This window comes from Cylas formicarius, unplaced genomic scaffold (assembly GCF_029955315.1).
Source record: "Cylas formicarius isolate icCylForm1 unplaced genomic scaffold, icCylForm1.1 PGA_scaffold_5__7_contigs__length_24384050, whole genome shotgun sequence".
In the NCBI taxonomy this organism is placed as follows: Eukaryota; Metazoa; Arthropoda; class Insecta; order Coleoptera; family Brentidae; genus Cylas; species Cylas formicarius.
In genome coordinates, this window is record NW_026844341.1 from 20021422 (window position 1) to 20036412 (window position 14991).

Sequence of the window (14991 nt, forward strand, 5' to 3'; positions counted from 1 at the left end):
GAAGAAAGATATCTTAACCGTCCGCTACCTATCGGACAACTTTTTGTTAATATTCACTCCAGACTTGGTGAAATGGGTGCTTTAAAGAGGTTTACTACTCTTTTAGGGAGACCAAGAACAGTAAGAAAGGTTCAGATAGAGGAAGCTGTCATAAGTGCTACTGAAGGAAACCCAGAAACTAGAACGAGAAAAATTACAGCCGAATTAAAAGTTACCCATATATTTGTATGACAAAATTTAAAAGATCAACAACTTTACCCTTATCATATGCAACGAGTCCAAGCCCTTTTGCCACGGAATTTTCCGCTAAGAGTGGTTTTGTGTAGATTTACACAAAATAAGTAACTGAAAAATCCAAGGTTTTTATCACAAGTAACTCAATAATAAACTTCCATAACAATTATGTGTGGACCGATAATAATCCTCACGCCGTAATTGAAAACCATTTTTAAGAACAATTTTCGGTAAATGTTTGGATTGGAGTTATAGGGGATTCCCTTATCGGGCCTCACTTTCTGCCTGGCAGACTCACCGGTGAGCAGTCCAGACAATTTATTGAACATGTATTACCTGAACTTTTGGAGGATGTCCCGCTACAGCAAAGGCGTTGTATGTAAAATTATACTCATCGCTGGATTGGGCGTGGCCACCCGGGTCCCCTGATTTAAATTCAATAGATTTCTTTCCCTGGGGACTCTTAAAAACATTAGTGTATACAATACCTGTCCAAAGTGAGGGAGATCTAACAAATCGGGTAGAAGACTGTTGTACAGTCATTAGGAACGCCCCTGGTATTTTAGAAAAGGTTCGCCAGTCCCTAATAAGTCCTACAATGGCATGTATCGAAGTGGAGGGAGGGGTCATTTCCAGCAGTTGCTCTAATTTATTTTCTTCTGGGAGAGTATTGTTTGTAAGAAAGAGTTTTTTTTTTGTTTACAGTTCTTTAATATTATTTAATAATAAACGTCTTCGTGTTAGTAGTTAATTTATTGTATTTATTAATTTTTTTAAGCAAAAACCGTGGGTCTTACGAAAGCAAGTTCATGCTGGAAATTGAATGGGGATTTTAAAAATCATTTTTGTTTTCATAAAAAGCAGTGGCGTGCCATTTTTGTGTCAAAAACCGCCTCTTGACAAAAGTCTTGTGCATAAGATGTTTTATATCAAAAATTCTATTTGAAATTGGAAGATTGCCAAATCGTGTTCGCATTCACTGGTCTGTAAAGTCTGTTCATAGATATAAGAATGTGGCTAACTCACACGAATTAAGGAAAGAAAGGGGCAAGCTGTAAGAATGAAATATGGCCGAACAGGTCCATACTTTGCTTAGGATTTAATTATTTGTGGTTTTGATAGGAAAGATACTAAAAAATATTTATTTATTTATGTATGCACTTATGTTTAAATCTAAAATAAAATTACAAATTATTTTTATTACCTACTTAAATTACTTAAAATTATTCACATAACATATCATTATCACTATTGCTATCATCTCCTGTTCTAATTATTATTTGTTCTATATTATTTGCAATATGGATATACGATTGTTCTGCTTTTTCTATATGTTTAACAGAATTTTCCATACAGTTGATGTTGAAATTTTCTTCAATGGGGGCCGTTTCTTCTAAAGACGCTTCCTTGCTGGCACCACTTTCAATGAGAGTCGAATAAACATTGTTTATAACTTCCTTAGTCTCATTTGGGCGGGAGCATCTCTTGAGATACACTAGACTCGCACATATTTCGCAAAATTACTAATAAACTTAAACTAAGTAGTATACCAAACCAAGGAATATTAAACACAGGTAGGTACAAAATTATTTTCTATTACGAACCACAATTTTACCTGAATTTAAATTCCGAAACTTTAGGTAATAATCTTGTTGCATTGTATGTTAGTGACCATCAAAAGTGGTCACTTTCTTATATCTATGAACAGACCATACCTGCCGGCAAAGCCGGAATTCGAGTGACATTTTATCAGACCTTCGGCTTTAGAAAAACGAATCACAATAGACAATTACCGTCCAAATTAGAAATTTGCACGAAAGCCGACAATTTAACGCCAATACAAATCGTTACGACAACAATAATTAATTGTCTGTTGTCATTTTAATTAAGTAGGTGCTAATGGTGTCGAAATTATCCGCGTCGGATATGTTAATACGAGCGACTGCCTAAGTGCAACGCGGAATACCGCGAATGCTTTACAATGCGAAACGAAAGGGGACCACTTTCAGACCATAAATTAACAGGCTAGTTTAAAAATAGAAGAAGGCCTGCTCAGGGACCTCGTGGAATGCCTCATCGGGCTAATAAAGCGCTGGCAACATACGACGATGAAGATTTATAGAAGCTACAGGAGACCAAGAACAGGAGAAAAAGGTATTGTTTTAAGTGCATTTAAGTGAAAATGTTGTTAGTGCTCGCCAAACCTTAGAAGATTATGCACGTTCGCAGCGAAGATTGATTCCTAAAAGAGGGTTTATTGAAATTTGAGTCCTCTCGGACGTGAAATGCTTTTCATGAAACTTCTCGATTCCTCCTGCGTCGGTTTTTGTTGACTTGAACTAGCTAACGCTTCGCCAATCATCGTGTTGGCTTCTTCAGAGCTTGATTGAAACTTTTTAAACTTTTATATTGTTTGCGGTGGGCGGAGCTAAATGAGGGCTATAAACACCGTCTCGGCTAAGCGATTCTCTTATTGGTGACAGGTAGAGACCTGAGTCGAGGTTAAAATTGTTAGGTTGTTTATAGATTTCTCATAAAATTTTGTGTCCGGTTTCATGAGTGTGTTCCGCAACAACTGATGAACTTATTTGCCTTAGTCGTAAGCCTCTTTCGTGTTCTTTGAGTCTAGTTGATATTTTTCGTCCGGGCTCTCCAATGTATTTTTTGCCGCATATGCATGGAATGGCATCTCAAACGGAATTTTGTCTTTGACGGACCGAAGATGTTGAGAGATTTTTGGACAAGTAGTAAATCTGGTTTTGACGATATACTTCTTTAGATCTTTTGATATGTGGTCCGTGATGCTTTGAATGTAAGGAAGGACCACACCGGCAAGTGTGTTTTCGGTCTCATTGCTATTAGGAGTTTGTGGTAAAGTGTATTTTTTGATGGAACGCTTGATTTAGCTCCGCCCCCTCAAACAATATATAAGCAAATACCGAGTAAAATGAGAGCCAGTTTCAGTCAAGCTCTGAAGAAACCAGCAGGATGATTGGCGAAACGTTAGCAAGTTCGAATCAACAATAACCGACCAAGGAGGAAACCAAAAGTTTTATAAAATGTAGTTATTTTTCAGAATCATTCAAATCAATCTTTGGATATACACCAAAGAGATTAGCCAGCAGGACGCGCAGATTCGGTATGTATCTGCAACGGCTACGTTTACGCAACTCATTGTTTGCGGAGAACTCAGACACTTTTCTAAATATTCTTTTTCTTTCTCTCTCCGTCGATGCGATTCGCGGTATTTCGATTTTTTTTCACGGGTCAAAACGGCCGGCTCTGTCAACCGCGAATAATGGCGTTTCGTTTCACGCGCTATTTGCCCGGTTTTTGTGGCGCCCGACTTTACATAATTCTTTTTCTTGTTGCGTTCTTCCGCGCCGCCAGTCGAGACGGAGATTTCGCAAAATCGACGCCGCGCCGGTACATCCGCCCCCGGACTAACGCTCGCGTTTTACTTTCGTCACTTCGCGAAACGTATGTATAATTTACGGCCGATTTTGTTTGTTTGAACATCTGGTTAGTATTAATAACAATTATGTCGAAGTAGTTTGCTTTAAAGCGATCGCGAAATTGGACCGACATCGTTTCACCACAAATTAAGTTTCCCGGATTTTTCCGAACTACAGCTGGTCCTCATTCCTCGGACACTAGCCGAACAATAAATTTAAATAAACAAATAGTTCATAAAGATAATAATTCTAAGGTGAGCAACTATTTTTTGTGCAAAAAAGATACACTTTTCATAGGTGAAATAAAAAAGAAGAGGAAAACTTAAACTTTATTTTCTCTTCAAAACGTATTTTTCTTGAGCGGAATTTTTTTGCTCAAAACTTTCATTTTCATTTTAAATTTGACCGTTAAGACGGCAGATAATGTTTTTAGAGACAGTTGCGACTTCTCACTGCTCCAACAATCATTCCCTAGTGCCTTATACCGCCAACAAAAACAAGGCTGAAAAGATGGCGGACGACGAGACGGAGGAGAAGCCGACGAGACTCTGGAGTAGGATCATTCGCCTGACGTTTCGCCAAAATATCACTTGGCATCTTCAGAGGCCGCGCGTCCATGTCACTCGTACGTGTCCGCACTTAAAGTTTAAGTGTGAAGATGCCAAGTGATATTTTGGCGAAACGTCAGGCGAATGATCCTACTCCAGGGTCAAACAACGAATGGATGAACACCCGGATTACCGCCAATACATATATATATATATATATATATATATATATATATATATATATATATATATATATATATATATATATATATATATATATATATATATATATATATATATATATATATATATATATATATATATATATATATATATATATATATATATATATATATATATATATATATATATATATATATATATATATATATATATATATATATATATATGATGACACTATATTCCGGGATATCATCCGTTCGCTCGTTGAACTCCGACTGGAATCCTGCATCCGACTGGAATCCTGCAAATCTTGCATCCGACTGGAATCCTGCAGACGTTTCGCCAAAATCTCACTTGGCATCTTCAATGCTCGCGTTCCGAAAACACTTCGAACACTTCGAGTGTTCGAAGTGTTTTCGGAACGCGAGCATTGAAGATGCCAAGTGAGATTTTGGCGAAACGTCTGCAGGATTCCAGTCGGATGCAAGATTTGCAGGATTCCAGTCGGATGCAGGATTCCAGTCGGAGTTCAACGAGCGAACGGATGATATCCCGGAATATAGTGTCATCACATTTTTCCATCCGTGAATCAATACGTGAGAATATATATATATATATATATATATATATATATATATATATATATATATATATATATATATATATATATATATATATATATATATATATATATATATATATATATATATATATATATATATATATATATATATATATATATATATATATATATATATATATATATATATATATATATATATATATATATATATATATATATATATATATATATATATGATGACACTATATTCCGGGATATCATCCGTTCGCTCGTTGAACTCCGACTGGAATCCTGCAAATCCTGCATCCGACTGGAATCCTGCAGACGTTTCGCCAAAATCTCACTTGGCATCTTCGATGCTCGCGCTCCGAAAACACTTCGAACACTGGGAGGTTATCGGCGGTGCGTCCGGTATTTATACTCTGCGCCGGAGATGGTAACGGTGCTGCTTGTGCGTGGGGGGAGGTGGCTCCGCCCCCTGAATTGTCGCGTTGTTAATTTCGCCCGATCGTAGTTGCGATGTCCCCGTTGGCTGCTGCGCATCGCTCTGCTGTTTGATTATCGTTCTCCACGTGTTGGATAAATGCAGAGCGTCGTCTCTCGTATTGAGGTGTCCGGACTTTTCTATTTCGATGGCCTCTCGTATAATCCTAGTCCTAAAATCAGGAATATTAGCTATTTGTTTGCAAGTGCCGAAATCAATTTTATGGCCTGTCTGATGTTGGTGCTGAAACAAAGCAGATGTTGTTTGTTTGTTTCTTATGGCTCAACGATGTTCCTCGAGCCTGGCTGAAATCCTTCTGTTGGTCTGTCCCACATACGTCAGGCTGCACGATCCGCACGCTACACTGTATACTCCTTGGTTTTCCAGAGTAATTTTTTGTTTTGGGTTTCTTAGTATTGCTCCGATGGTATGGTCAGGTTTGTATGCCGTTGGTATGTCGTGTTTCCGTAATATTGGGCCGATTTTGTCAGTAACCCCCTTGATGTATGGCAGGACAGCGATCGATCTTCGTTGGGTCTCGTCCTGCACTCTCTGCTGCGGCTGTTGTTGTTTACTGATTGCCTTGCTGATTGCCTTTGGTATCCGTTTTGTCGAAGACAGGTACTAATTTTCTTCAGTTCTTTATCTCTGTTCCTCTCGTTTGTGAGCCTGAAGGACCGAGCAATTAATGTATTTGTCACTGCCTGTATCTGTGATGGGTGGTGATGAGATTTAGCGTTCAGATATCTATTAGTGTGTGTTGGTTTTCTATAGACAGTGTGTTCCAAGTGTCCATCTTCGGTCCTTGTGATGTGCACATCTAAAAAGGGCAGAATGTTATCCTCTTCAAGTTCTATTGTAAATTGAATCCTTGGGTGAATGGAATTCAGATGATCTAGGAATTTCAAAAGCTCCTCCTTGCCAAAAGTCCATACAACAAATACGTCATCAACGTATCTTGTCCATAGTTTTGGTTTCAGATTTGCCTTCTTTATTGCTTTCTTTTCGAAGTAAATCATAAAGAGGTTGGCAATCACAGGTGAGAGAGATGATCCCATTGCTGCTCCATCTATTTGTCGGTAAATTTTCCCGTTGTACATAAAATAAACGTTTTTTAGGCAATGTCTTGACAGATCCATTATGTATGGCGGAAGATCTTCGTTTTCTTCTATAAGCAAGAGTGCCTCTTCTACTGGAATACTCGGGTAGAGGGATTTGACATCGAAACTTGCCATAATGTCGTCCTTGTCCATCCTGAGAGAACCTAAAATCTGAGTGAAATGTTCTGAGTTTTTAACATAGGAATCTGCCTTTTCCACTATAGGCTGAAGCGCACTGGCCAGATGTTTTTCCAGCTTGCATAATGGTGAGTTAAAGGCGCTTACGATTGGACGCAGGGGAACCCCGTCCTTATGGATCTTTGGGAGCCCGTAGAATTTTGGGCAACGACTCGATTTTTCCCTGGGAATAAGTTTCTTCTTTGTATCCTCGTTTATTGATGAATCGAGAATTTTGGACTTAGTTGTTTTTTCCAAATATGTCGTGGGATCTCTGGTGACTAGTTTGTATATTGGGTCGTTCAAAATATCCTCCAATTTTGCATTATAATCCGACGTAATCATGACGACAGTGGCATTTCCTTTGTCTGCTGGCATTATTAGAATGTTTTCGTTTTTGTTTAGATTCCTTAAGGCTTGCATTTCTTCTCTGCTTAAGTTTGGTTGCGGTGGTTTTTACTGTCTTAAGACTCTGGCGACATCTTGCCTAATTAACTCCGCATCTTGTTCGTCTATGGTGGAAAGACTTGCGTCCGATATATCTCTCGTTGCACGTGGTGAGTCACGCGTTCTTCTCTCGTTCGAGGCTGAGTTGCCCAAGCGCGTATACGGGGCGTTGCCAGAAGTCGGGAGCGCAATTAAAACGACGATGCTCGCAGTTAGCAAATCGGCTACCGCGGAATCGGGGCGTGAAAACTGACCGCTCGCCTCGCAATTAGAATCGATTGTTGCGATTTCTATTATTTAAATTTCGTTATTTAACGAGATTTTTGTCGGTTTGAGGCGCTCCGTTGCGAGCAAATTAGGCGGGTTGAGTGACCGAAACAAAAAAAAGAAATCTGGACTGACATTGGCCTAATTCGGGAAAGAAGCTGACGAAAACGGCATAAAACACAAGCTGAATAAAAATAAGCCATTGACCACAAAAGGAAAAGCCCCGGAACCGAAATTCCAGGGGAATTTCAACTAATTCGAGAGGAAATTCGACAAAGGATTTCAGAGACATTTGTATCGCAATTCCAAAGTACTTCACGACGAATTTCAGATCAATTTCAACTAATTAAGCGGAATTCTAAAGAATTTCACGAAGCATTCAAAACGAATTTCAATTAATTTTAGAAGAATTTCAAAGAATTTCAGAGGAATAAGATTTCATAGAATTATCTTTACAGTTTGAAGAGTATTACTCTATTATCTTATGCAAAATGACACAACATCATATTTTTAGATGGAATCCCCTATATATTATTCGCTTTAATCTTATATCTTATTTTCCTGATTTCAAAAACATATAGTTTATTTACATTTCATTGAGCAGTTTTTGAGATATTTCAGTTTTAAAATAATTATCAATCGATTTCTGGACAATAGCCATATTGTTTAAAAATGGTCAAATCTGCCTTGATGGCAACCATATTATCTATGTTTGCAACAACAACAACTAATCAAAACTGAAGATCTACAGCGTAAGTTAAGTAACTTTCAGGCTTATTATAATAAATTTTATTTTTTAAGTATAGTCACAAAAAAATGTCACAAGGATACAGGTCGGGGCTGTTGGCAGGCCATTTGATAGTTCCTTGCCTCCCAATCCAAAGTCTATTAGATAATCGGCAACCATTTGGACATTATGTGGAGGTGCGCCATTTTGATGCCAAATTAAATTTAAATAGTTCTTAGCTGTAACAACGGTTCTATTTCTGTTGCAAGGAAATTAAAATATGTTTGGCCATTCAAGGATCGTTCGTATATAATCGGTCCGACCACCATATTGTTCAACATACCACACCATACATTAACTGACATCCGTCTTTGGAGTTTCACTGCCTGCATTTTGTGTGGATTATTGGTAGACCAGAAATGTTTATTCTTCCTATTAAATAGACCTGCTGTTAAGAACGAAGCCTCATCCATGTATATTATTTTATTTAGAAAATTGCCATCTTCTTGAGATCATCTATACATTTCAGTGCAAAAAAGACACTATTATTTACTACAAATCACTTTATCAGTCTGATATGCTAGTTATTTAATAATAAATAAATATACTTTTTTTTGTTTAAAATATATTTATTTAATGTGGTTTTTGAAGTGAGCGATTCAATTAATTTTTTAATGTGTTTGGGGGAAAATTTCATGCAGAAAAAAAAACAGATAACTAACATGTTGTTTGAATTTTACGTGGAACACATAGTTACGCTGGGAGACTCTCAGATGCCTATTGTTGTTTTAAATAACGGTTCCACAGATCAGTGTGTATAATGCCGATTTCGAAATAATATTAAGTAAAACATTTCTTGAATGAGTGAATATCAACCGATCTGAGAAATGGTAAGATCTACAAAAGTTTTATTCAACATTTTCTTGTCTTCACTTAATTTTTAATGTCAATTTTCATATAAGTCTACCAAATAGACAAGTAAAGCTTGTTTTGCTTTGTGCTAAAATAGAAGACGTTTAAGTGATGAACATGGTACTGTGTTGCCACGTCTCGATTTTTGTAAATTGACTCTGTTTTTTCGCAATTATCGATCTTTATATTATATATTATAAAATAATAATAACAATCTTTATTGAGACGTAGTTTGATGCAAGGATCGGATAATAATATCGGATTTTGACACAGAAAAACAGAATGATAACAAGTTACAATTTAAATTTGAACTGGTCAATTGAAAAGTCCTTACAATAAAATGTCTCCCAAAACACCACAAATCTAAAAAAACTATTTATCTTGCTTCTCAGTTGTTCGAAATTTAACTTTTTAGGTTTCTATTCTAATGTTCCCATTATGGCGGGAAGGGATGTCCTCAGGGATATTTAGAGGATATCTGTGGTGAATCCAGTGAATCCACAGCACGAACTTCAATTTTTTATTTTGTATTTTATACCTGTTCAAAAAAAGCTAACAAAAAAACCATTCACTTAAGAACTTTAATTCAATAACAAGAACTTTTTTTTTAAACTTAGTGCCCTTAGTTTTTGTGATACCGAGTAGAAAAAATATCCTCACCCCACGTCCTTGCGGAGTAAGTGTAGCTTTTGAACAATAAAATAAACGAATCCAACGTGTCGCAACGGCGCGCCTTGTGCGTATCGTAAAAAATATCGTTTAAGCGTCGAAAAAAAAAAACGAACGTTTGTCAAGAATAATGCATCATACATCATCCGAGCGTTTCAGATAGACCGAAGGATAAGGAACATAAAACATTGACACACTTATTAAGCTGCTCTCAACCTTGTTAACACCTCTTGCCCAATATCGTCGACAATTTGACCGTTGTTAGACATTGTTTTCGCGTTTCAGACGAGTCCGACACCTACATGGAACCTTTGGACGATCACGAACCGTCTTCTACGAACCTCCACGGTAACGGGCAGTGGTTCCCTTCCTTTGCTCGATTCGATCAGCCGCCGCTCGGTCACTCGAGGCCTTTCTTCAATACGTTCCAGCAGCAAGAGGGCGCTTTCAGTCAGCGATCGGAACCGCCGTACCAGCAGCAGGTGGACAAAGAAGTTCTCCCCCAACAACAGCCTCAGGAACGTGTCGACGCTGCCGCGTCTATCTTGGGCGACGGCAACTTTGGAGTAATCGAAGGCGGTACTTTCTACCCTCAAAAAGACGGCTACGACTCTGAAGGAGGTTTCGACGACTACAGCACGTACTTCCACAATGGACACGGCAGACCTTCGTTCGTGTACGGTCGAAAACCCAACCCGAAGGCTTACACTCACAAGCAGTTCGAGAACTTTCGGGATTTCGCTGACATAAACACCACACCGGATAGGCAGTACTCCCAGTACGTCGTCGTGTACACAAACAAGAACGGCGAGGAGCAACTGGCGAAGCAGCCCAAACAGCCCAAGAATATCATCGAAAGCTTGGCGATGTTGGAAGAAGAAGCAACTAAAGGAGCCGCGCCAGTACCTACGAAGAAGCTGTCAAAGTCGAAGATGAAACTCGCGCTGCTGCTTCCCGAGAAGAAGCACCGGGCCAGACTGCTGAAGAAGGAAAAGGAGACCAGCGAGCCGCTGTTAGCGCTGAGCTGAGATCACGACGGGGTGAGTTAGAGGTTTCAAACAGGTACTGGATGTGGGAAGAATTTGTGTTTTTCAAACTCCAGTTTTTTGGGGTCGTTAAAAAAATATTAAGGGTTAAGTTTGGACGTACCGAATTGCATTTTGTTTATTCTACGGTTCGACGTTAGTGTAACTATCAAACTCACTTTTATTTTTGTCCATTTACCAAATTTGTTTTGAAAGAAATAAATTAATACACGTTCTATAATAGAAAATTAGTTACGGGTTACCGTGATTTTATTTTTGTTGAAAAATTATTTTTCCTTTTTTTTTAAGAAGCATTCTTATTATTGAATAGAAATGATGAAGATTTTTCAAATCTATGTTGCTTTAAATCGCGCAAATGTAGTGGTCATAAGATCGGCCATCGTAATACCCTCTATAAACCTGATGAATTTATAAGCACCCACCCTTATCCCCAATGTCTTGGATATTTTCATTGTTATTTGTGCCTAGGCACACGTCGCAAACTATAGCGTAGAAAAAAGCGTTTGCTTCCTAGTTTTAGTTAGCCTAGTTATTACGGAGAAAGAAAATTGTTGTTTTTTTTATATTCAGATTTTATCGGTAGACATCTAATTTACATTACGAATGAATAATTACCTCCAAGTTTGTATTAGCGATGAGTTTTTTTGACTGAATTTTAGGCTAAGTACTCTTAGTTTTAAGTAAATAATTTCTCTCGTCCCGCATGTATGAAATCAACCCTATTTTTGTAAAAATAAATGATATTTTAAAACGACGTTTTTGTTTTATTTCGGACACAGCATAGATGGCCGGCGTCATAGTTTCCTTCTGGCAAATATTAGCCGAGAGGCAAACGGCATTTCCACTCGCCCGGAGACACAAACTTTTCCTACCGTCCGACAGATGGCCCTCCTTGCCACATTAAAGATTCGTGTAATACTTTTTGTCTAAAGAACGGCCTTTTTTATAGTTTTATTATCAAAACTAGCTTTAGTATTTTGTGATTATTTTATTATTATTCGCGCCCTGAAGAGCCGGTTATACATTTTTGTCCCCTCCGGAAGTAAGGGACTAAATAGCGGAAACAAAAAGTGCGGAAGGCGACATTTTCCGCGGGGCAAATTAGATTTTCGTCCCCGTAAAAATGAAAAACAACCCCCGGAAGAATTAAAACCGGAATTGAAGCCGTATTTATTCGTTAGCGCGGGTATAGATGGCGGCCGGGTTATGACGTCTTTGCCGCCGAGGGAATCCCTTGTTAATTACGACGTACAAGGGCGCTTCCGACGGACGGCGTCCCTCGACGGCGTCGCGGCGACTGACCATATTACGGGGCTCTTATTTTCGCGTATATCGCGCGGGACCTTAAAAGGGTTTAGCCGTTAATACGGTCCCGAGGGATGACGATTTCGTCGCACGTCCGATTTCGCGTCTGGATTAACCCGCGTTTAGTCTTCGTATTTGTACCTGAATTTTTCTACCAATAAAATTTTTTCTGTATTTTTGAAAAAATTTGAAGAAAGTATCACGTGCTTTTTTCTGGATTATTAATTGAAATAAAAAAACATGAATAGCGATATACTCTCTCCAGACAATCTTATTTGAAAAAGATAATTTTTTTAAAAATCAAATGTACCCAGCGCATCCGCCAAAATTAAAGAAGGTATCGGTTGTCTAGTGTTATTGGTTCTTTATACTTACTGAGGTGCCACCTCTAATCACGCCATTTCTTATTTTTTTAGTAATGATTAAACACCATAAAACAAAATCATTTAAAGTTTTTAGATTTTTTTTTGTATCTCAGGCGCGTTAGTTGAGAACTTGATAGAAAAAGTCAATTTTTACCAGCCCGCTCGAAGTTTGAAGTTTCATTCAATCAATAAGTTAATTTTTTGAAAAAAAAATGGAAAATTTGAGAAATTGGTATGCGAATGCGCATCTACCATAGCACCAATTTGAAATACAAGAAAAAATCGGCAATTTATGTTGCGTGGGGATTTTCTATAAAAATATTTCGAACAAAAAGGGCTGCAAGAAAGATTTAGTTTGGTGCCTTTTCGCTAAATCTTATATTCGTGCACCGGAAATGTCTCACAGAGATTGGTTTAAAAGGAAGTAATGAATATAATGAAAATATTAGAAGAATTAGAATGGAATTCGATAACAGCAGAATCATGTTTCTTGTCCACTTAAAACTGCTTTCTTTTCTTTTCTTCGTTTGTAGCAGTTTTCGGGAATACGCAAATGTTTATTTTACCAGCAAATAAGGAAACTTACGTGGAAATTGTAAAATAAATTCTCTATGCGAGACTCGCAATGCAAAATAAATAATTAGAATTAATACACAAAAACAATTTTATCGCTACCCATCCACATAAACACTTCATTGGATAAAAATTTTTGTATTATAGTAATTAAATAAATAAAAAAGTGAGGCTTTGCTCTCCAGAAATCGGCTGATAGTTGTGTAGACTGTTTTGAAGCACAAGATCAGGACGCTTCCGTCGGTATACCTGTTCGAGATCCTAGTAGAACTTAGAACTTGATAGTTAAAATATTACGAATTCGTCAGAGTGCTGTTAATAAACAATATATACTAGATTTTAGCGAATCGCTTTAGTAAAATCGACATTGAAATATGAATGTAAATATTGCTCACTAGAACTTATTTTATGTGTTTGCTACTTAGGTGTTTTTGCAAATATATAAGTACTCTATGCAAAATTTATATTTATAAAAAAAAAGCATTTATCTTTATCTTTATTGGATTTTCGGAAAATTCTATTAAACAAATATACAAAACTTTCCCACTTTTATCGAAACCTGTTAACATTCTCTTTAATAAATATCTAGGTCTCTCTTACGTCATTTTGCCAAGGTTTTTGTGGCTGCAATTTTTTCACTGCTGTTTTTTCTAGTAAAAAATTACGCAGATCCAAATCGACATGGTTTTTACAAAAAAAAATTCCATGCATATTGGTTGTGAGATCCAACGCTGTTACCTCGGATGTTCCCCAGAGATCTCATCTGGGCCCTTTATCCTGTAATATTTTCATTTGCGATGCTGGTTTGCCGATGATTTAAACGTAGAACAACAGATTTGTTCGCGCGTAACACACTCCAAACCTAAAATCTTACCTCGAAACGATTGGATTATAATCTATCATATTGTTGGCTAGCAGCGTTCAATTGCTTACAAACAAACAAAAATCTAACCGATGGAACATATTAGATCGTTCCAAGTATTAAAACGTACTGTCATGAGAAACGATTACTGATTTGAATACAGCATTTTAAACTGCTTCCTCCTTTATAAAATTTTGTGTTCGTTACGCAGATTGTTGGTTATTTTCGTCCCGCCATAAGGAAAATTACCGTCGAGTGAGCTGGAGCCGTAGGATGCTGCGGCAATGCGAAAAATGATTTTATGTTACAGGCATTGGGGACACTTCAAGTGTAATTAAATGAAAACACTTAAAAAACACCTGTAAAATAACAATTTTAAATTCTTACACTGGTTATATATTTAATTAATTACTACGACTCTGTCAATGTGTCATTTCATTTTTTTAAATTTTATTTATTTTATTTATATACAAGTCTTTCCTACAAACTGAAAAGGAAATACTTTGTCAGTGGATCAGTTTTTACCAGTTAAATCTAATTAAATAGTAATTACAGCTTTTTATTCGAGAATGTTAATTGGTACACCATCTTAAAAGTAAAGAAAAATGCTTTTTCCCTCCGAAATTACTTATTTTGTTGCACGTAAGAATGCATTACATGTGTCAAAAAAAAAAAAAAAACTCGAAACATACAAAAATATACTGGTGCGTAAACGAACCATCTGACCTTTCTTCCATTTGACAGTAGAAGCAAGCCCGTTGTTTGCAGAAAGCATACGTCTTCTTTTGAATTCCAGGGTTTCATCATCTGATGAGTTTCATTCAGGTTCAGTAGTTGATGAATTAGAGGACTCTTGAAGGACAGCTTTATCATTCGGTGTATCTAACTCGAAAGTTCCAACTATATCAGTTGGTTCCCCAAACTCTTGTAGATTTATGTTATCGTTCATATCTTCTTCGTCAGTCAAGGTATCCACGTCGGGTGTATGTTCTATAAATATTTTTTCACGCCATTTTTGACGTAAATTTACAAGGAATCGAATGTTACAATACAT

At 37.2% G+C, this 14991-nt stretch overlaps 1 protein-coding gene across 1 annotated transcript in view; it reads left to right on the forward strand.

Annotated features, from left to right (window-relative positions):
- Window positions 1-11580, forward strand: part of LOC132702090 (uncharacterized) — a 43088-nt gene extending 31508 nt beyond the window's left edge. The window contains exon 2 of the mRNA XM_060670512.1: window positions 10072-11580. Within this exon, the coding sequence (XP_060526495.1) occupies window positions 10072-10814 (743 nt within the window). The 3' untranslated portion in view covers window positions 10815-11580. The remainder of the gene's footprint in view (window positions 1-10071) is intronic.
- The last annotated feature ends 3411 nt before the right edge of the window (window positions 11581-14991 follow it).